Source organism: Mesoplodon densirostris, chromosome 3 (genome assembly GCF_025265405.1).
Source record: "Mesoplodon densirostris isolate mMesDen1 chromosome 3, mMesDen1 primary haplotype, whole genome shotgun sequence".
Classification (NCBI taxonomy): domain Eukaryota; kingdom Metazoa; phylum Chordata; class Mammalia; order Artiodactyla; family Ziphiidae; genus Mesoplodon; species Mesoplodon densirostris.
In genome coordinates this window covers 58,690,654-58,714,643 of record NC_082663.1, presented here as the reverse complement: position 1 = coordinate 58,714,643, position 23,990 = coordinate 58,690,654, and the positions used below count along the sequence as shown (strand labels likewise).

Here is a 23,990-nt window from a genome sequence, read left to right as displayed (position 1 = left end):
AGAGACCATATAGGGTTTATTAATCAAATTTATTAACCCCAAAGTGCTCAAGACTCAGCTCACTGTTGAATAATTTAGCCCTTGATGCTAAAAGTTATTTCTCATCTATTGCATTCTCATGATTTAACATAAGTGAATCAAGCACTTCTCTAAAATGCTAAAGCCACAAGACAGCCGTAAGGACTCAAGACCACTGTGGGACAACACACACAAAGGGCTCTGAGACATTCCAGAGGCTGCAAGTCCATTTCTACTGCCCTTTTAGGCTAGTCAACTTAGATGTTGAAATCTTTCCAGGTTTAAAATCTAGCGCAGAGTAAAGAAGCAAGCACGCAAAGAGAAACTCCAACATACAAGGTAATTCAAGTAAGTGTATGCCTTCTCAACACACTCTGAGTACACTCTCTGACCCTCCAGTTGAACAGGTCTCAGTTCATGTTCAAAAACTAATGAAGTGCATCCTGGCTCACTGTACTAACCCATATTACTGATATTTATTGAGCCAACTTAGTGTGTTAGGCAATATACGAAGTCCTGGCACCACATATAGAATAGTATTTAATCCTCAAAATAACCTAATGAGGGAACTAAGGCTAAAAGACCAGAACTGTTAGTTTGACTTAAGTCAGAAAAACTCAAAGAACAAGAGTGCAGGTGGACTTACCCCTCTACCACCCCAAATCAAAACAGAATCTTCCATTGATCTTTTAAAAACACAGTGATGGGAACAGGGAAGGTGCTCAATAAAATATGAAGAATAAATATTAAATATTCCTATTTACTGAGACCAAATCCAGTTCCAATTCTACTTGGGTTTTCCCTAAAGCTTACAACATAGGAAGTCCTTGATATATAAGAGACTATAAATTCATACTTTAAAAATGAATCATCTCCACCCTGCCACAGTGAATGTCAGTGATCTCTTAAAGGGCAAAAATTAAAAAAAGGATTGGTTGAAGAAATGGTGAGTAATCCAACTAGTACACCAACTTGGATTTCCTTCTACTTAGGATTCAAAGTGGAACCATGCATTTTATCTTGCTTGCTGGCTCATCAATCAATCAATCAATCTCCAGCCTTCATGTAAGTAATTTTAAGTCAAATATAACATGACACTGTTTTACTCAACCTCTGTGGAAAACAAATAGCTTTTATTCTATTCAGTAGTTTTAGACTGAAGTCCTAACTTAAGTTTCTTCATCCTGGAAAATTCCAAATTTCTTAAAACTTACCCCTAATTATGGGACTGCAGCTTAAGTGTATGAGATTAAACACCATAAAAAGCTGCAAGACGCTCTTTTAAGGGAAGCGGAAACTGGTCAGAGAAACGCCTCCAATTTTCATCCCCAACTTGATTTTTAAATCCATGAAGGATCTGCAAAAAAGTAAAAAATCATTAATTTATCAATAACAAAAGAGAAACTCTCATATCTGCGTAGCTTCTGAAATGAAACACTACTGATTTTACTATTCTAAAATTTTACCCCTATTAAAGTAGTTATTCTTAAACTTTGTTGAATTCTACACCTCTCCATGTCTTGCCTAAAATCACCTCATAGAATATGCTGCACTTTGCTTTGAGAAGGTCAGAATTCAGCCAAGTGTCCTAGTAACAGAAGTACTCTAAGCAATCTGACACAGTAGTAATGAAAAGCAAGCAAAAAGGTACAGAATTCACCCAAGGGATTAAAATTTTTATGCCTTATTAAGTTTATTCAAATTGAAAATATACAAAGCTTTGGGGGTTCATAGTTGCAACTATATAGTTCACTAATTTTAATATTAGGTAATTCAAATGTGTAGCAGCATTTTATTTCTTATTTTGTTATTGCTGAGGGCTGACTGGAGTTAACCACAAGGGGCATTACTAAAACAAACTCACAGGTTTAATCCTTGCTGCGACCAGTTAGATTTACTTTGTTCAACAGATTATATTATACTCCAATCTTAGTCAGCCATCTTTGAAAATACATGCTATTTTGCACAGGTGGGATAACGGGACTTCATGAATCAGTGGTACTGCTTGAGAAAATATTTTTAAAATACATGCTCTATTGATACAAAGTCACTACTGTATATTAAGAAAAGATCAAGTCACCTTCTTTATTACCAAGAACAAAGATTATATAGTCTACCAGTACTGATTTGAAGAGTCTAAGTTTCATATGAAATAAAAACATAATTTAAATTTCCCAACTAAGACTGTAACAGTCACATGATGTGCATCATAAAGACTTTTTAGTTACCTTACAGAACATGTCTCGCAGATCATCTTTTGGATTAATCCATGATGCAACAGCATCACAAAAAAATATAAAATCCTATAACAAGCAAGAAATACATCTTCAATTGATACTGCATTTGTCAATCACAACAAAAGATACATGTAAACTTCAGAATATATATCAACAGAACCCTAGGTAAAAAAAAAAAAAACACTTTTTTAAACAGCTATAATAAGAAATTAAAGTAATTTCTTAATGGTTGTCCCTGTTACTCCACCATCAAGGAACCTCTAACTTATTCAGTTTATATTGGAATTTAGTGCTACAGGAAAACCCAAATGAACTCTTTGGCCAACGCAATATTTCATTTTACATTACAAAAGCCCAGTCTAGTAAATGTGTAGCATCAGCAAGGACTGAAAGCATCAAATAAGCACCAGTTTAAAAAATCTTCATTTATGGAATTAATTATATAAATTCAATAATTTTACAGTTCTGATTGGCTTAGAAATAATTCAAAGCTAGTTAAGTATATACCAAACAAGTTTGACTTAAAGCATAGGAATTTACAGATCTAAATTTCAAGATCCACCTCCAGATAGAAATGTAAATGAAATGATAAGTTAGAAGAAAAATTATGTAGTTACAAACAGCACCCAGCCCAACCCAACTCAAACAAACAAAACAACCCCCAATGCTCAGACTATTATTTAAAAGATAATTACGTTATTCTGACTAAAAGAACAAGGTGATGACAGGTATATGCTTGAAACACTTCATTTAAGTATTTTGCAAGTTCAACTATCTTACTGAAACAACAGTTCAACATACAACATACAAGATACTGCTGATGTACAACTACTTTAAATTTTACTATTAAATTCAGAGGGCCTCCCTGGTGGCGCAGTGGTTGAGAGTCCGCCTGCCGATGCAGGGGATACGGGTTCGTGCCCCGGTCTGGGAGGATCCCATATGCCGCGGAGCGGCTGGGCCCGTGAGCCATGGCCGCTGAGTCTGCGCGTCCGGAGCCTGTGCTCCGCAACGGGAGAGGCCACAACAGTGAGAGGCCCGCGTACCGCAAAAAAAAAAAAAAAAAAAAAAATCAGAAAACCTCATTAATTAAAAAAAAAAATCACTAATACTGGGCTTCCCTGGTGGCGCAGTGGTTGAGAGTCTGCCTGCCAATGCAGGGGACACGGGTTCGAGCCCTGGTCTGGGAGGATCCCAAATGCCGCGGAGCAGCTGGCCCCGTGAGCCACAATTACTGAGCCTGCGCGTCTGGAGCCTGTGCTCCGCAACAATAGAGGCCGCGATAGTGAGAGGCCCGCGCACCGCAATGAGGAGTGGCCCCCACTTGCTGCAACTAGACAAAGCCCTCGCACAGAAACTAAGAGCCAACACAGCCATAAATAAATAAATAAATTAATTAAAAAAAATCACTAATACTAAAATATGTGCATAAAACACATATTTAAGCAAATAAAATGCCACGTGCCCAAAGTTTATGGTTTATTCAAATTATGATTCCTGTGTCTTCTGAATATCAAAGTCTGATGTTAAAAATTTAAATTATATATACATGTAGAATTTGTGATTAAAAATTTAAACATAAAGAATAAAACTTCAGACATTTTCTTTTAATCACACCCAAATAAAGTATGTAAAAAGTAGAAATGTATACCAACTTTTAAGTTGGTAGTGATTTCATGACCTCATGTGTTACTGTCACTGTCTTAAATGTTAATGCAAAAGGAAAAACAACAATAACAAAAAAAACCTGTATGAAAATGCTCCTTCTTTAATATGGTATAAACCACATCAGATACCTCTAAAACGTATTAAAGGTGACACAAAGTTCTTAAGTATTGGAAAAAACCCAGAAACTCAATGCCAGGAGGTTATTTTGCAACTAGGGACCATCTTTTAAGACAGTACTGGCTTATTTTAATAGTAAGTTATTAATGTTATACAAATGTAAAATTAGCCAAAAGATATTTTTTCCAGTTCTACTTCATATGTTTTCAATGCCTATCACCTACATCAATTTTCAATTTTATAAGCTGGTATTTCACAATGTTTCTAAACCTGAATTAACAAACAACACAGTAATCCACGTAAGATAGGAAGTATCAAAAGGTCTCAGTTAAAAAATGTTCAAAGCACCTATCCCTTGAAAGTGAAAGGTTATTTTCTGGAAAACCCCTCCCATACTTTCTTTTCCTTACAATTCATCTGTTGAGGAACCTGGGGCATTTAACCTATAGCCCCACAGCCTGTATTTTGTTGATTTCATACATATGGTGTAAATCAACACGTCCCTTTATGTTTTGTGTGTCAGCTGGATCCAGAGGTTTGATCAGATTCACGTTTAGTACTGCCGCCAAATAATTTTTTAAAGGCTAAAGACGTCTAAATATAGCTTGAAATAGTGTAAGAAATGAAATTAAGAATGAATAAATCACTAAATCATAAACTCTCAAAAGTTAAAGCAGTTTCAATGGTTGATTCAGTATTCTACTTTATTCACTACCGAGTTTCTGATCTAAGTAACAGAAGGAGTATCCTACTATTTGATCACCCTCTGAAGTGTAGAGAGCCTCAAACTCAGCAAATTGATATTCACGGTTTTAGGAAGCATTTACAAAGTAAATAAATGACGTTTGAATGTGAATGAAAGAAGCTTTGGCTTAATTCAAGTCAAGAATATAACTTTTGGGCTTCCCTGGTGGCGCAGTGGTTGAGAGTCTGCCTGCCGATGCAGGGGACACGGGTTCGTGCCCCGGTCTGGGAAGATCCCACATGCCGCAGAGCAGCTAGGCCCGTGAGCCATGGACGCTGAGCCTGCACGTCCGGAGCCTGTGCTCCGCAACGGGAGAGGCCACAACAGTGAGAGGCCCGCATACCGCAAAAAAAAAAAAAAAAAGTATATATATATATATATATATATAACTTTTATTCTCCCAATCTGCTGTTATTATATGTCACGACCAAAAAAACATATAGGAAATAAAAATAGGCATCATCATTTCAAGATATTAGGATATACACATTTAAAACATAATTTATTTCAGTATCTTCAGTAAAAATAGGTAATATTTTTAATAATTATAGTTTAAACTTTAAAGTTTCATAATTCAGAACATTAAAAGTTAAATCCTTTTGAACATCTTACTTGGATTACTCCACTGGGATTCACACTGATCATGGTACAAATCCCACGAAATGCTGAATCCTTTTCCTCATTGTCCCTTATGTTTCTCAGAGAGGTGCACCTATTAAATTATAGAATTGAATTTAGCATTTAAGTAAAAAGCAGGTTCAACTACAATACTAATGGACAGTATTTAATGGAATAAGCACCAGAGTAGAGATAATGTTTATATTCAAAGAATTTTCATAAAGCTTAAGTTTCTCACACTTACTATATTATGTTGGGCCCATCTAATCTCAATATAGTAAAAACCTTGAAATTCACAATTCTTACTAATAAATTGCATCTAAGTAATAACAACTGATTTTAATTTCCCATTTAAACTATTAATGAGCATGAGCCAAGAGTAAATTACCCATTTTTAAAACTGTATTATGACTTGTATTCCATTAAACACTACTAAAAATGTCTTGAAAGACTGTCAATCGAAAGAAGCAGAACATAGGATATACTGCCACGGTAGAAACTATTATTATACAACTTATGATGTAGATGTTTAATTTTTACATTAACAAGCAAATAAGATTTTTATACATAACAAATTTAAACATGTATTTCTTAATGCAATCCAAGTTTTCAAATTAATTCTAAAAAAGAAACAATGCAAAAACCTAAATTTATAGAATTTGCATGCATCTTTATTTTACTGGTGGATATTTAAATGCTTTTTATGTATAATCAAGCTTTTTAACACAGCAAGCATGTGACAATCTTATCCCATGCATCAATTAGTCGTTAGCCACAACATAAAATAAATATACATGACGATGCTACTGAAAAACCTCACAAACCTGATAGGACAAGATTAGTCACATGGTTGGCAATGATTAAGGATTGTGATTTTTGTAACCAACTGAAAATATATCTAAAAGTGAGATAGAAAGAGAAAGAAAGAGTGAAGAAAAATGAATTAAAAAAAAAAGATTGAATAATACACACCAGGGTCTTATAAACTGCTGTAGCATGGGGGCCACCTCTTGAGGACAAACGTAACCAAGACGACCAATTGTTATTGCTAAGGTAACGCAATCACGGTTATACACCACCAAACGCCAACCAAGACATGAGCAAATGAGGGGGAAGGAGAAAAAATAAAGAAAAAACAACAAATAACTCAGAAACAGAAACCAACAGAATTTGTGTATGATAATAAACATAAGATTTCACCAGTGCTGTTTATTACCACCCCCTATAATAAGGGGCAGCAACATATATGGCATACTCTTGGAAAAAAAAAAAAAAAGGAATTAAAAAAACTTTAAAGATTGAGAGAACACCAAAAACCGTGATGAACTGCTTTTCTCGCTCAATCAAGTGTCAAGATATTGTTAGTAAAACGATGAGCAATTAAACAGATGGATTTAGAGTCTTCCTTCAAAGCCAGTTGAAATTTCAGTTTAACAATGAAATCTAGGTTTTCTCCCCCAAGAAATACTAGTAAATGTAAATGATTACATTTCTGAATTGTCTATTCAAACACACTTCTCAGAAGTTAACAGTTAAAAGCTTTCTCACTTCTTTACGTAGTTTTCTATGTGATTTCCACTCTTTGAAAATTATCTAGGAATCTGATCAAAATTTTGGTATAATTTTGGTTTGCCAGCATTTCCAAAACAAGCCAGTGGACCATTTGTTGCCTGATATCAAAATCAACTATTAAATTTTAGGTGTTGTGGTACATACTGAGTAAATGGATTGGAAAATTGCTGTGCTATGTCAAATCCCGTTCCAAAAAAAACCCCTCTGATGGTGATGATGATAACAACTCAAATAGTCCACTAATTTCAAACCCTGTTTGACAAAAAGGAAATTTAGACAGTCCACTGTAATGACATGTGATATGTGGACCAAAGGAACAAATATTCTGTCCTTGCTATAAAATGCACAGCCCACAATAATAGATAATAAAACACACTGATTACATGCTAATATTTTATTTTTAAAAATTTGAAGTGGGAATTAATCAAACATATATTCACCATCAAAATTCAGTTAAGTCCTTATATTTACAGAGTTAAAACAAGTGCAACTCAGAACTGCATTCTGCAATTCAAAGGTACATTACATATAAATACATTTATACACAACGGGAAAAAAAAAAACAAACAGAAAACAAACCATGAGGTGCTTTAATGGTGTTCTCTCAAAAACTTACAGGTTAACCTTTCATAAAAAAAGGGTGGGGGGGTAAAGAAAAATGTTTAAGGATTACTTGAAGCAAACTACACAGATAATACTAAAATCCAGCAGATTCATATGAAGCAAGAGAAAGAAAATCTATGTTCAAAAGACACAAACTATGCAACATTCTCATTAAACAGGCAAGTATGAACAACCCAATGAAACATGCGATAAAGCAGATGATGGTCCATTGAAAAAGTTCAGTGTAGGATATACTAATTAGAAAAAAAGCAAGTAACTGCATATACTAAGGAATTGGCTTTATGAAATATTAAGATAATGGTAATTAAGTTTCTAAAATATATAGATATTACCCACTGACAATGATTTTATTTTAATAATTATCCACCCCCCTCCTTTGGGGATGGAATAAGAGAAACATTTTCTGCAGTCACTTGTGATAAGAATAATACAGTGAATCCCAAGTGTGTTTCTTAATCATATCAATTCAATCCATCAACTTGAAGGGCATTATCAACTACCTTTTGATTTACTTAGGGTAGATTCATACTTAGAATATAATCTTATATATAAAGCCAATTTATTCAAGGAACTATAACAAATTCACCACCTGATATCCCACAAGAAACTTTAATATACATTACACTCAACATTTATTTGCAGTTATGCATTCACATTTAAAAATAAATAGGAAGTTTCTTAAGGTTCAACAGTAATTTGATAATGGCCAAGTGTTCCAAATCTGAATGTCATGTATAGGTACTGCATTCTAAAGAGATAAAAACCTGACAAGATTTCACAACCATCCTATACATAGCTTTTTATACTTTTCAGCAAGAAAATCTAATTCACTTCATGATATAAACAGTACCCATACAGCCAAACAGCCATATAACTGTTTCATAATTAAAAGATTTCCTTCCATACCAATAATCACATTAATTAATCACATTAGGAGATAATAAACTTTCTATAATTAAAAAATGTAAAATTAAAATACTTTTGAAGATAAATTTTTATTTAGAAAAACTTATTTGATTCTTTGTCCAGTATATTGGTAAGGCATTCACTGACTATGAATATACTACTGGAATTGTCTTAGTATATAAAGAAAAAGATGTGCCTGATTGAAAACAAAATTTACATTTTAAAAAATCAGGGAGGGTGGAAAGAAATCACCCTGAAATGTGTTTTATAGTATGGAAGGTACTCTTTAATACAAACATGCTCTCTATAAATGCAGAAGAGAAACAAGCCTCCTGAATAAAAATCCCACAAGATACTGCTTTAAGTTCCCAATCTGAAGAAGAGTATACAACAAAATACAAAATACATATGCCATTATTAATGAACTAGCCACTACAATGCAATCTATTTTTGGCTACATTTTTACAGATTAAAAAAAAAATTACTCCCCAGCTGCCAGGTACTCTCTGAATTAATGTAAAAGTAAAATTCATATCATTCAATAGTTATTTTAGTTGGGGCCCATTTTAGGGAGTATTAAAACACTATAACAGGGGAGAAAGTGTTTTTTTGAAAGTTTCTGAAAACTGGTTGTGGAATGAAGCTAAAACAGTAATTTCATTACTGAGAATACAAATTAGCTGTTAATTAATAAGCTGGGTTTCTAAAGCTAGCTTTGCTTTAGTTTCTCTACACATCTTAATGTAAAATTAAAAGGCAAATAATTTTCTCTTCACCATAACAGTTCAGTCATATGGTACCTGTATTCTCTAACAACGTCTTTGGTGTGTTGGGTCTGTTAATGATTTCTACAAGCTGGTGCAACACCATAGGAATATAAGGCTGCATCTCTATACCTAGATCATTCCCAAAAGAGAAAACAAAAAAGAAAAGTTTCATTGTTAAAATATCAATGTAAAATATTTTTGCCCCCTTTACTGTGATATGTTATAATATTCATATATATAAAGCTCATTATAAAATATTAAATTATCTAAAACTTTATATTTTTAAAGGGGAAAATAATCTTACCCATTTGAATGGAGATTTCTCCAATTGCCCATGTAGCATTATTGCAGACTGAAATGAACTCTGGATTTAGGTTGGTTCCCAATATTGGCATGAAATCAGCTAGAAAAAAAAAGTTTTTAAAAACTGTAGTAAACTTCTCAATAGCAGTGTTTTGTGCTTTAAAGGAAACCTACCAGATGGAAACCGAAATCTAGGCAAGAAACAGCCTTAAAAAAAAAAAAAAGCTGTTGGTAATAATTATCTTAAGAAACTGAAGGAGGCAATATCTGGCCACTGAACGTTCATGTGAAATGTTATCAGGAAGCCCAAGTTTTGGTTTTATTTTAAGTATCATTGAAAAGAGCTGGTCAGAGTAATCTCTCTTGTCATCAGACTGAGAAAATTTAAAATAAAGTGAGGAAAACATAATACAATAGAACTTTCTTCAAAGCTGGTTTTTCACACTCAGAAAAAAATTTTAAATCAATGATTTTGGCTTTTACGGTAACTTTTACCCTAGTGCTCAGATTGTGGTCTCTAAATATCACTTTCCATTTAAAAGGGAAAAGGGCTATCAGAGAAATGTCCCATCGCAGCCTAAGGGCAGGAAATGTACAAAACAAGCCTGAACTATTATTTCATACCAGAAAAGACTCCGGACCCAAGTTGGTAAAGCTCCTGTTGCCAGCGGTAGGACAATTTGAGGATCATGAGTTCATACTGACACTCTAACAAACACAAACTAAACTCTGAAACATAATATAGATACCTATGGAAGATATTGGAAATCAATTATTATTTTGAAAACTGGTAAATAAGAATCAAGTAATTATCCTGCCTCTTCTCCTATATGATTTGTACCTCAGGGCAATAATTTATTGATATAGGAAATGTCTCTATATATGCATTCTCACTACTAAATGAAGAGTTAGAATATCATTGTTTAACCCCTAATAAACCAGTAGATCTCACAGTTTCTCAATCTCAGCAATACTGATAATCTGGGTCAGATTATTTTATTGTGGCGGGGGGCTGTCTCATGTGTTGTAGGATGTTTTGCAACATCCTTCGCCTCTACCCACTACACACCAGTAACACACCCCCAGTGTTAAAATGTCTCCAGACATTGCCAAATTGCTCCAGTTGAGAAACACTAACCTGGAAAATAATCATCATGGTTGGTAACATTAAAAACAGGGAGACAACTAGACACACTGTACCTCCTGAAGAAGGTACATGATCTATAAAGTCATAAAATAAAAAAAGAAATGTAATCTTTCATACAAGTTTAAACTCATAAAAACTAAATCAGGTGGAAAATATTTGTAGAACAAGCTTTCTATAAAACAAGAATTCATCACACTTTCATTTAGAGTGGTTAGGCTTAAACTTGATGGTTTACTTTAATACGTCATAAATAATGTTATTATTCAAAGTTCAGAAAGATAGTTATTATTGAAAAGTATAACTGGGAATTGGCTGAAGGTCAAAAGGTACAATCTTCCAGTTCTAAAATAAGTTAGGTTCTGGGGGAATGTAGTATATCACATTACAACTATAGTTAACAATACTGTATTGTATATTTGAAAGTTGCTAAAAGAGCAGATCTTAAAAGTTCTCACCCCCCCACACAAAATATTTGTAACTATGTGAGGTGATAGATGTTATAATTAAACACTGTGGTAATCATTTCCCAATATATACATATACCAAATCATTAAGTTGCACATCTTAAACTTATACAATGATATGCCAATTACATCTTAATAAAAACTGGAGGGCCCCCCCCCAAAGCACACCGTATCAAATGAAAAAAAAAACAACACAAAAAACCATTTTAGATCAGTGCTTTAAACCAAGATTAAATGATGGGATACAGAAATGAAGGAAAAATAACCAAAACCCCATTTAATCCATGGGTCTGACAGCAAATCAGGTTACATTATTCAAGGAATCCCTTCTTATCTTCACAAAAGGCTAAGACAAATGCTATGCCATATTCAACAGAAACAAATCATTATTTACTTTTAAGAAAATAGTTTGAAGTTTCCTACAGTACCTGAAAAATTATGTTGGTTTATCACGAGAAAACCTGATTATTATTATTACTGGGTACCTCTACCAAAAAAAAGAGGCTATTCAAGAAGTATCCATGAACTAGCATATAGGACCAAGGATTCACAGGTGGGCATGTCCTTTACTCTAAAGTAATACTTTTCCAACTTCTCTCCAGTCACATGAATGCCTAATGAGCTGTTGAAGTGATGGTGAATTCAAAGAAACAAGGAACAAGGGTTCCCATCCTGCCTGCTTGAATCAGAGCAGCTCTAACCAGTAAAATGTACACTTATAAATGTTGGGATTTCATGGAATTTCAGTTGAATAATGAAAACCATAGTTGATGAAAAATAATGTTAAAAATCACATCACAGCAATAGAAAATATTCATACCTATACAAGGCTTAACATGCTGAAAGCAAGCTTTTGTCAGATCACCTAACAGGGCGAAGGAACTCTGTCGAACCTCTGGCATTTTATCCTGCAAGAAAGAAGAAGAAATTAATCCCAATGTGACACGGAGAACCAGGTTTCAATTCATTTCAATTTAGTAAGTCTCACCTGCATGCACTGATACATTAGTGTCAGAATGTTACTGCGGGCTACTAGCTGCTCAATGTTGCCTCCAAGTCCTTCAGCCAGGCCACTGAGTAAATCAAGAGCCACGATCATAAAATCTTTATCTGGAGCCTCATACTGATCTGGTTGAGCATTGTTCAGCTGAAATTAAGACACAAGGTTTTGAAAACTTACTTTGAATCAATTATTGAAAAAGTTTGTATACATTATGCCTATCCTTAGAAAAATGTTTATGATGCCAAGAAGGGAGAGAGAGAAAAAGTTTTTAAAATACCATTGCTTGTGCAAGAGTCTTCTGTACTAGGTTTACACAACGCTGATACACAGGTTCACAGTATGGAAGGAAGCCAGACTGCAGGGCTGTGGCAACTGAAGATAGGCACTAGAAGGGATAACGCAGACGTGTAAAACTTCTAGGTATAATTGAGATTACGATAAATGCTTCAAAGTGTACGTAAGATCCTGGTCACTTATGAGCCTGTTCTACTAGTCTATAGCATAGCAGGTTTACCTTTTCAAACCTCTCCTTTGGATGCCATTCATTGCTGTTAAGTTTACTAGCTGGTCAGGGGAGGTTTCCTCAAAAAAATGTAAAGGTTTCTATAATGAACATTATCTTTCAAGAACAGATTTAAGTATTATGTATTCCTATTTTTTCCTCAAATGTAAGAGAGACATTTATTTATCCTCCCATCCTGGTCAATACTGTGGGTGGACTTTACTGGACACATTCTGAGCCCCTGCCTGGAAGTAAATATATCTAGTCATAATAATAATTCTTGCTTTGTTGGGCCCAGGATTAGCCATTGCTCTGTCACAGAAGTTTTTACTTTGCTGGTTAGGGACAATCCATGGCAGAAGTGGTGACCGCTGAAATGACAGGGGGAACAAGAGTGACTGAACTGGCTCTACCAATATCAATTCGTCTAGGTTTAAGTTACCACATGTGAGAATGTATTCAGTTATTTGAAGAGCATATAAATTTTTTTTTCGTTAAAAAAAGCATTTAAATACACAAGAAAACAAAACTTCAAACTAGACAGAAAAGGTATAAAGTTAAGTCCCTCCCATCAGAGACCCAATGCTACTTCACATATATGAGTATATGTATGTATAAACAATAGATAATATATAAAAGAATTTATGTCAATTATGACATGGCTATATATCCATATAAAGAAATAGTTAAATAGAGATGGACATATATATGCTGATATGGAAAGATTTCCAAGCTAATTCACTATCAATTAAGTAGAGCAGGCTAGAAAACATACACAATTCAATCCATTGTCTACTTAAAAAAAAAGCATAACACATCCATTACACTTTTTCTGTTTCCCAGTATTTCTGTGAAAACAGAAAATTTTAGATACCATAATTAAAGTTACGGAAAGTTACATATTTATTCAGCATTTTAACAGAAGTGGTTCAGAATGTAAATTAACACTTACCACACACACCCATTTTAGATTTGAACACGTGTTTTTTGATGAAACACAGATTAACTAAATGTTACCAGCTTAGCATACCTCAAGTAAAGGGAAGAGATCTTTATCTTCATCCTTTAACATGTTCCATTTCTGGATCAGTGGAGGCATTAGCATCTGAATATATTCCTAATTACAATGATGAAAAACACATAAAGCTCCACTACCATATGTAAACTAGTCCATTTTGAGTGTATGAAAATTAAAATCCATTTACAGTAATTGTGTAAAATTATTACTGAAAGAATTTTAAGACTCATTCTTTGACTAAATTTCTTTTTTAGTCCTGGGGCCTGTGACATGTAATGACTCCTGCTGTGCAGTAGGTTTATAAATGACAGGTAAACTTATTAAAGACATTTGCAGAAAAAAATTCATAATCATTTAAATGTTCTTACTAAAACGGAAGAATTCATGCAACCAAGTCAATAAACATAGTAATCATGTAAACAGGAGCACAGATTCTGCATGGTCTAATCTAAGGTATTAGGAATCCCCCCACCAAACAAAACCAAAACAACCAACATCAAAGCAAACCCACAAGCAAGTGTCCTGCACCAAGTTTTAAGTATAACTTATAAACACAGACAATTTCTTATGATGTTTCAGAGAGTAATCATAAACATGAAATCTATTCCTCAGCAGGGAATTTCAAGCTATATTAAAATTCTAATATTACTTAAATCCTATTTAAACAAATCAAATTCCACCCATCTCTTCTATTCTTAACACTACTAGAGACAGAGTCTGGCTTCCTAGCCACACCTCTGTACCACTATTTAGCAATTTAACCTATTACCCTAATTTTGTAACTATTTTACCTTAGTGTATTCCTCATACTTGTAAGTTCCAGTGAGAAAACACAGATGTTTAGATGTGGTACTCTAAAGCTAGTGTTTATTGAGACACAAAACTACATGGAATTAAGTAAAAGCTGAAATCCAGAGTATAAAACCTTTATCCTCTTTCCTTTAGTCACTCTAAAAAGTGTTGATGCATTCATGTGATACGCTCCTGTAATCTTCACACCCTGCACATATTTATTTTTTAAAATACTACTTAAAAGGTGAATACACTTGCTGTCTTTTTCAGCTCTACATTCTTAAAGCAGCAAACACTAAGTGTTCACATCTCCCCAAATATATTAATTTTCAAATGTTAACCTATTGATTGTAACTATGCTTTATATTTAATTTTTTTCGTAACAGTTCATCACAGGTACTTACAGGTTTGTTTAAGTGATGTCCTACTGAATCTGCTAATGTTCCTATGGCATCATAAAGAATGAGCAGGTTTTTATGCTGGTATTTACTAAATGCAAAGACCAAGGTATCAAGTATATAAGCAAGGTAAGGAACAAGTTCTGTACAAGCCTCCTCTTCCAGGGTAGCAAAGGCACTATAATTTAAAAAAAAGAGAGAGATCACTGTTGTAGAAAAGAAACAGTTTACAACAGAGATAGGAATCTAAGTCTACAGTTTATAGAATACCTATTACACTTTACATGCATACCTCCCTACCGTACCACACCAGATGCTTATTTTTAACCATTTCTTTCCCATTCCTTATGCTGTCACTTACGGGCATCTGCTTAACTACAATGGTAAAATCTAAAACTACTGTTGGTTCATTCAACAATTTATTTGCTGTTTACTATTTATTTAGTGACTGAGTGCTGGGAACATAGCAATGAACAAAACAATGTCCCCATTCTCGGGGGGTTTACATTCTAGTGATGTTCCAGATTAATGAAATCAGAATTGAAACTGTTAAACGATAGTAACATTTTTTAACACTTAGGGTGCTTGAGATGTATGAGAACACAGCAGTATGACGATCTCTCAAATGTTTCTCTCAGTGGGAAGGGGAAATGGGGTGCTGGAGGTCAAAGGGCACAAATTTTCAGTTATAAGAATAAATTCTAAGTGGCGGGGTTGGTGGGGGTAGTGGGATGAATTGGGAGATTGGGATTGACACATACACACTAATATGTATAAAATAGATAACTAATAAGAACCTGCTGTATAAAAAAAATTCGAAAAAAAGAAAAAAATTCTAAGGATCTAATGTACAGCATAGTGACTATAGTTAACACAGCACTGTATACTTGAAAGTTGCTGAGTAGATCTTAAGCATTCTCACAGAAAAAAGAGTTACCCATGTTAACTACAGGATCTTGGTCTTGGTAACTGTTCTACCATGCTGATGTATATCAAAATCAACATGTGGTACACTTCAAGTATATGCAATTATTTTTGTCATTTATTCCTCAGTAAAGTTTAAAAAATTTTCTCTAGACTCCACACTATACATTAGAATGCACAGTGCATTTGTTATTATAAATTTGTTTATTTGCAGCTTATTTTTTTAGGACAAATATACAAGAAACGAACAAACTCCAGGGCCTCAGGGCAATTACTTCAATTTATACCTAAATGTGTCTTGACTTTTAAGGTGTATCTGGCCCTTCGTTTGTAAAATTAAGGTTATTTTCTTCTGTTCTAGCCAGGTAAGAATTTCCTAAAATGATAGGCTTAAGCCATTTGTTAACTGAAGTCTTATTCATTAACACTGAGCTATAGCTATTTCCTTCATGGCACTTTCCACAAATTATAATTATTTAGTTGTTCAGTATACCCTACTAGCCTGTAAATTTTAAGACGCAGAGACTGTAAGCTCGGCATTTAATATATGCCTAACAATGAGTAGAGAACTAAAAAAAACCTTGCTGAATGAATAATCTACAGGAAACCAAGCATAATCGGTATCCTCCCCCCCGCTTGAAAAAAAACTGAGTGCTATTAATCACCAAAGCTCCTTTGTTTAACTTTCTTTCACATCATTACGAATTAGGACTCTTCCAGACATTTTTGCTTCAGATCTGGTAAAGTCCAGCTACACTGAAATTTACTTTCCTCTCTTTCAACAGCTATTTCTTCTTATTAACAAAGTCAACAGTAAAAGCAATTCTATTTGAAAAATTAAGAACAATAAACATTAGGTGGCAAGCCTTTTTAGAACGTGAAGGTTTGTTCCAGAAAACGGAAATGCTGGTAGTAATGAAACTAACTGCTGATCTGATGTAAAAAGAGAGACAGCCCCAAATGCAACTGACAGAGTGGCTACTGGAGTTGAATCACTATGTGGCAACTTAGTTATCACAGTTGACCTGTTGACTAATAATGTCACTCTGCTCACACTTTTTTATTCCTTCAAGAGTAGGACCCTTGCCACTTCCACTCCAGATATCTGTGTAGGAATTAGGGTGGAAGATGATGCTACTGTTAAAGCCACTAAGGAAAAAAAAAAATGTGAAGAAACAGCAAATATACATGTCTAGGTAGAGTCTCATTTGGATTTATAAAACCATCAGGTCAAAGATACAGATAACAAAAACCCCATTAGTGGTTTAATATCAACATTCCATCACAAGCTTGAAAATTAAGCTTCTCCCTGAAATACCCACATTCCCATCTCCCACAATGAACATTTCGTTATGAATGTCTCACCTGCAGGCAGCTTCTTGTACTCTTTTGTTGCTATCCAGGATACGCTTTAGCAGTTCTGTCATTAATGGCTTCAGGTACGTGTCTGGGGGCTGGCTGACTACCCAGTGTGCATAGCGGCTAAGAGTCCAGCACGTTATGGAACGCACAAGAGCCTTTTTATCAGAGAGGCACTGAATAAGGTGAGGAATGAGCTCAGGTAGGTATGGAATCATGCCCTGCATGCAACCTAGGAAAAAAACCCACAGAACTATTTCAGGAAGTGCTGAAATTTGGTTAAAACAAAATTATTTCAGTTGAATACTAAACTGATACGTGCATTCATGAAACATATTCAGATCATCTCCATTCCAATAAATACATTGCAATAATCTGTTCCAAAACTATTTTAAAGAAATAACTGAAATGAGCGCTAACTGCTCTTTAAGTATCTTTCAGTAGGATTAGGAAAGCTTATTTTACTTCTGCTACAGAAATTATGGCTTTCAAAAATGCCTGTAAAATGCTTCAGTTTCTTGTAGATAGATGTTTACAGCTAGGACAGAATAATAATCCTTTATAGAGGATGATGACACTTGACTTACGTTTCTTACACTTACCTATGGAAGTTATTTTTCTAGCAACAGGGATGCTTCTGACATCAGAATCCTCTCATTCTGTTCTCTTTATTATAACAAAAGCATTTGCAAAATATCTGGCTGGGGTTATAAGTCAGTCTATGATTGTTTAATAATAATTAACTAGCTCAAAGTAAAAACTTATCCTAAGATGGCTTTTAGACTCAAATATCGTTTTTAAGGTTAATGTGGATCATAGTCTCATCTACTTCAATAGTCTTATTAGCAACATAAGACAGCAAAGTACGTGAACAGTTTCTGCTTATAGAGTAACAAGTCCTTAAAGTAGCCTAGTCACATTAGCACCTATTGAGGCCTTTACAGTTCAAGTTGATTTAGACTTACCTTCAGCAATTGCTCCTAAAACCAAGATGCCTGATTCTTTAACAACCCATTCATGATGAAAAAGTAATTCTTTCAAAAGGGGCAAAATATGTGGCAAAAGCTCATCACGATACACATTTGCAAGAACATCTAGGGCAGCCGCAGAACATTTTCCTAAGGAAATATTTAATTCAAAGACATTACATTAACTTCCATGATCATCTATAGGTAAATATCTATAAATCTATCTGTATCTATATACAGATAAAATTTGTTGTATGTACAACACTTCATTTTTACCTCTACAAAGTTTTAAAGAATTCAATTAAATAGGAGGTAGTCTGTCACAGGAAAAAAAATTCTATTGACAAGAATACTTTATGACCAAGAATTAGCAAACTAATTATGCAGATATTTTATCCTGTATACGACTGCCTTTTTTTTTTTTTTTTTAAATAAAGCTGTTACGTTGGCCAGAAATAACACCTTACTCATCAAAAGGGTCTTAGTTATACTGTATGGTAGATCCATTCATATGAATATTATACTGCCAGGAAACAGAATGAAATATTTATGTACTGACACAGAATGAGTTGCATGATATATGGAAAAGAATCAGCAGAGTACATATGATCTGATTTCACTTCTAGAAAATCAGCCTCCCCTCCTATAAAGAAGACATAGGCCTACCTCAGATATTGCAGGTTCAGTTCTAGACCACCACAACAAAGTGAGTCAATTGAACTTTTTGGTTTCCTAGTGCATATAAAAGTTATGTTCATGCTATACTGTAGTCTACTTAAGTGTGTAATAGCTTTATGTCTATAAACCATGTACATACCTTAACTAAAATATATTTTATAGCTAAAAAATGCTAACCATTATCTGAGTCTTCGAAAAACTGTAATCTTTCTGTGGAGGGTCTGGCCTTGATGTTGGTGGTTGCTGACTGATCAGGGTGGTGGCTGCTGAAGGCTGGGGTGGCTATGAGCAGTTTCTTAAATAAGATGACAGTGAAGTTCGCTGCATCAACTGACTCTTCCTCTCATGAACGATTTCTCTGTAGCACGGAGTGCTGTTTGATGGCATTTTACCCAGTAGAACTTCTTTCAAATTGGAATCAATCCTCTCAAACACTCCCGCTGCTTCATTAACCAACACTATGTAATAGTCTAAATCCTCAGTTGTCATTTCAACAATCTTCAAAGCATCTTCACCAGGAGTAGATTCCATCTCAAGAAAAAGCAGTTTCTTTGCTCACCCATAAGAAGCAATTCCTCATCCATTAAAGTTTTCTCATGAGACGTAGCAATGCGCTCACATCTTCAGGCTCCACTTCTAATTCTAGTTCTTTTGCTATTTCCACAACATCTGCAGTTACCTTCTCCACTGAAGTCTTGAACCCCCTAAGAAGAATCAACTTCTTCCAAACTCCTGTTAATGTAATGCTGATATTCTGATCTCTTTCCGTTAATCACAAATATTTTTAATGGCATCTAGAATGGTGAATCCTTTCCAGAAGGTTTTCAATTTACTTTGCCCAGATCCTTCAGAAGAATCACTACCTATGGCAACTATAGCCTTACAAAGTGTATTTCTTAAATAATAAGACTTGAAAATTGAAATTACTCCTTGATCCATGGACTGCAGAATCGATGCTGTGTTAGCAGATGTGAAAAAAAACATGAACCTCCTTGTACATCTCCACCTGAGCTCTTGGGTGGCCAGGTACTTTGTCGATGAGCAGTAATATTTTTAAAGAAATCATTTTTTCTGAGTAGTAGGTGTCAAGAGTAGGCTTAAAATATGCAGTAAACCTTGTCATAAACAAATGTGCTATCATCTAGGCTTTCTTGTTCCATTTATAGAGCACAGAGTAGATTTAGTGTAATTCTCAAGGACTCTAGGATTTTCGGGATGGTAGATGAGCACTGGCTTCAACTTAAAAGTCACCAGCTGCATCAGCCCCTAACAAGAATCAGCCTGCCCTTTGAAGCCAGGTGCCTGACTTCTACTCTCTAGCTATGAAAGTCTTCGATGGCATCTTCTTCCAACAGAAGGCTCTTTTGTCTACATTGAAAATCTGTTGCTTTGTGCAGCCACCTTCATTAATTATCTTAGTCAGATCTTCTGGATAACTTGCTGCAGCTTCTACATCAGCATTTGCTGATTTACCCTGCATTATGTTATAGAGACATAAAGACTTTTTTCCTTAAACCTCAAGAACCAACCTCTTCTTCTGCAGCTTCCTCGCCTCTCTCAGCTTTCAGAGAATTGAAGAGAGTTAGGGCTTTGTTCTGGACTAGGTTTGGCTTAAGGGAATGTTGTGGCTGGTTAACCACAAAAACTTTCTCCTTATCAGCATTCAAGCTGTTTTGCTGTTTTGTTTTTGTGTGTTCACTGGAGTAGCACTTTTAATTTCCTTCAAGAACTTTTCTTTTGCTCACAACTTGGCTAACTGGGGCAAGAGGCCTGGCTTCTGGCCTACCGCAGTTTCTACATGCCTTCCTCACTAAGCTTAATCATTTCTTTTAATTAATTAGGTGACTGATTTTTTGGCTGCGTTGCGTCTTCGTTGCTGCGCACAGGCTTTCTCTAGTTGCGGTGAGCAGGGGCTACTTCATTGTGGTGCACAGGCTTCTCATCGTGGTGGCTTCTCTTGTTGCGGAGCATGGGCTCTAGGTGCACGGGCTTCAGTAGCTGCAGTTCGCGGGCTTAAAGTCCCAGCTTCATCATTTCTAACTCTTGATTTAAAGTGAGAGACGTGGGGCGTCCCTGGTGGCGCAATGGTTAAGAATCCGCCTGCTAATGCAGGGGACACGGGTTCAAGCCCTGGTCCGGGAAGATCCCACATGCCGCGGAGCAACTAAGCCCGTGCGCCACAACTACAGAGCCTGTGTGCCGCAATTACTGAAGCCCACACGCCTAGAGCCCGTGCTCCGCAACAAGAGAAGCCACCGCAATGAGAAGCCCATGCACTGCAATGAAGAGTAGCCCCCGCTCACCGCAACCAGAGAAAAGCCTGCGCCCAGCAACAAAGACCCAACGCAGCCAAAAATAAAATAAAATAAATAAAATAAAATAAAGTGAGAGACATGCAACTAACTCTTCCTTTCACTTGAACACTTAGAGGCCATTGAAGGGTTATTAATTGGTCTAATTTCAATATTGTTGTGTCTCAGAGAACAGGGACACTCAAGGAGAGGGAGAGAGAAGGGGAATGGCTTGTGGGTGGAGCAGTCAGAACACACACAACATTTACTAATTAGTAAGTTTGCTGTCTTATATGAGCATGGTTCACGCAGCCCCCCCAAAATTACAACAGTAACAACAAAGATCACTCAGCACAGACTGCCCTAACAAATATAATAACAAAAAGGCTTGCAGTATTCCAAGAATTACCAAAATGTGACAGCGTCACAAAGTAAGTAAATGCTGTTGGAAAAATGGCGCCAACAAACTTGATCAGTGCAGGGTTGCTACAAACGTTCACTTTATAAAAAATGCAGTTATCTACGAAATGCAAGAAAGCGAAGCGAAACAAAAGGAGGTTAAGCCTGTATACCCGTTTTTCTGTATCTGTATAGAAAAACTTCTGGAAGAACACAGATGGGTGGGATGTGAAAAGGAAGTATTCCCCCCTCCAATTCAACACACATTATTACTTTTGCAGTTATCTATATTAAATCTTAATGCATGCTCCCCACCAACCTTAAAGTAGGGATACACTGGGAGGTAATTCTGTGGTAGTAATGAAGACCTTGGGCTCTCTTGTTGTGTGAGGTTTGGGTTCCAAAACTACATGTGCCACCAGTACTAGCTAAGCTGACCTTAGGAAGTTTCTCTTTTTGCAGTATCTTTACCTACCCAAGGCTGTTGGAAAGATTAAATGTGACAGGCATACAAGGTCCTTGGCCTAGGGCTGGGCACGTTAGTCACTCTAAGGAACCGTTAGTTATAGGAAACTACATGGGCAGTAATCAGCATTATTCCAAATAATTTACACAGTTCAAGCTGATGATTCATGTCCTTAATTGCTCTATCAGTTAGTTACTAGAAACCTCAACCCTCTGAATCACAGCGTGGTTCTCAACTGGGGGTGATTTTGTGTCCCAAGGAACACTTGGCAATGTCTCGAGACACTGCTGGTTGTCACAGTTTTGTGTGTGTTCTCCCCCCACCTCCTGCGCTACTGCCATTTACTGGGCAGAGATCAGGGCTGCTGCTCAAAATCCTATTATGGACAGGATGACCCCACAACAAAGAATTACGTGGCCCAAAACGTGAAACGTGCTGTGAACTAGAGCAGCAAGATTTAAAAACCAGTACACAAGCAAAAGCAAAACACAGGTGTCTAGATTCTCCCCAGAGTTATCTAATTAGTATGTGGCCCAGAATGCAGGCTTAACATATGATGTGGATTTGCAGGTAAGGTTGAAAACCAAGATTTTAAAAAGCATATTTGTAAGTCTGAATATGACAAAAGCAATTTATATCATTTTGGAAAACTGCATGATAATCAACCAATTTTCATGCAAATTATCACACAAAAAAATAAGTTTATGTTAGGAAAACAGGAAAAGCTGGTCAATGTTTCTATTTCATAGTATCAAACAAAATATATACCCCTTTGAGAAATGACAGTGTGAGATAAAGTCTTTTTAAGGAATAAAATGACAAGTAAATGAAGAGCAGACCCGTCAGGAAAATACAAAAACAAACCCACAATGAGATTATCATTTCACATCCAGAATGGCTATAACAGAAAAAGACACCCCAAAAGTATTGGCAAGCATGTGGAGAACCTGGAGCCCTAAGACACTGCTGGGGGGGAATGTAAATGGTGGAGCGACTTTGAAAAACAGCCTGGTAGTACCTCAAAAGGCTAACCATAAAGTTACCATATGACCCAGTAATCCTACTCCTGGGTATATACCCAAGAGAATTGAAAACTTACGTTTACACATCAAACTTTACATAACTGTTCACAGCATCATTACTCACAATAGCCAAAGGGGGGAAACAAAATGTCCATCAAATGATGAACAGATAAGTCAGTCACAAAGGACCACTTTTTGTGTAATTCCATTTGTAGGAAATGTCCAGAACAGTTCCTAGAGACAGAATATAGATTGGTCGTTGCTTAAGGCTAGCAAACTGGAAGAAAATGGGAGTGACTACTAATGGGTATGGGGTTTCTTTTCGGGGTGATAAAAATGTTCCAAAATTTACTGTGGTGATGGTTGCACAACTCTGTGAATACACTAAAAGCCACTCAACTATATCCTTTTGTATGGTATGTGAATTGTATGATATGAGGGCACTGTATGATATATGCATTATTTCTCAACAAAACTGTTATCAAAGCAGGCGACTGTGCTTCTCCCTCTCTAACTTACTTAGATTCCAGTCAGAAATTGTATCATCATCATCAATTTCATCGTCATCATCATCTTCCTCTTCAATTCCATCTTCATCATGCTGCTGAGCCACTGTCCTTGATCGATGAAAACGTGGCCTTATGTCCTGTTCACTATCAGGAATTGTCTCATCTTCTTCAACATCACCCTGTATATTTTTTTTAAAGGAAGATTTTGGTTATATTCATTATAAGCTAATATGTATATCAGTAAAAGAATGAGAATATTCAGAGATGGGGTTATGCATATTATTTTGGAATACAGTTGACTCTTGAACTATATGGGTTGGAACTGTGCGAGTCCACTAACATGCAGATTTCTTTCCAGTAAATGAAGTCTTAACACTACTACATAATCCATGGTTGGCTGAATCTGCAGATATGGAACCATGGACACGGAGGGCCAACTGTAAACTTATACAGGGATTTTTGACTGCACTGAAGG

At 35.6% G+C, this 23,990-nt stretch overlaps 1 protein-coding gene across 4 annotated transcripts in view; it reads right to left on the bottom strand.

Moving 5' to 3' along the window:
• TNPO1 (transportin 1) overlaps window positions 1-23,990 on the bottom strand; it is an 87,357-nt gene that overhangs the window by 971 nt on the left and 62,396 nt on the right. For all 4 annotated transcript variants that reach the window (XM_060093029.1, XM_060093031.1, XM_060093030.1 and 1 more), the window contains 14 exons: window positions 23,526-23,694; window positions 18,148-18,300; window positions 17,189-17,414; window positions 14,906-15,077; window positions 13,722-13,808; window positions 12,467-12,574; window positions 12,175-12,333; window positions 12,007-12,094; window positions 9,577-9,675; window positions 9,306-9,401; window positions 6,376-6,451; window positions 5,398-5,497; window positions 2,247-2,321; window positions 1,233-1,375 (listed from right to left, as the gene is read on the bottom strand). In XM_060093029.1, the coding sequence (XP_059949012.1) occupies window positions 1,268-1,375; window positions 2,247-2,321; window positions 5,398-5,497; window positions 6,376-6,451; window positions 9,306-9,401; window positions 9,577-9,675; window positions 12,007-12,094; window positions 12,175-12,333; window positions 12,467-12,574; window positions 13,722-13,808; window positions 14,906-15,077; window positions 17,189-17,414; window positions 18,148-18,300; window positions 23,526-23,694 (1,716 nt within the window). In that variant the 3' untranslated portion in view covers window positions 1,233-1,267. The remainder of the gene's footprint in view (window positions 1-1,232; window positions 1,376-2,246; window positions 2,322-5,397; window positions 5,498-6,375; window positions 6,452-9,305; window positions 9,402-9,576; window positions 9,676-12,006; window positions 12,095-12,174; window positions 12,334-12,466; window positions 12,575-13,721; window positions 13,809-14,905; window positions 15,078-17,188; window positions 17,415-18,147; window positions 18,301-23,525; window positions 23,695-23,990) is intronic.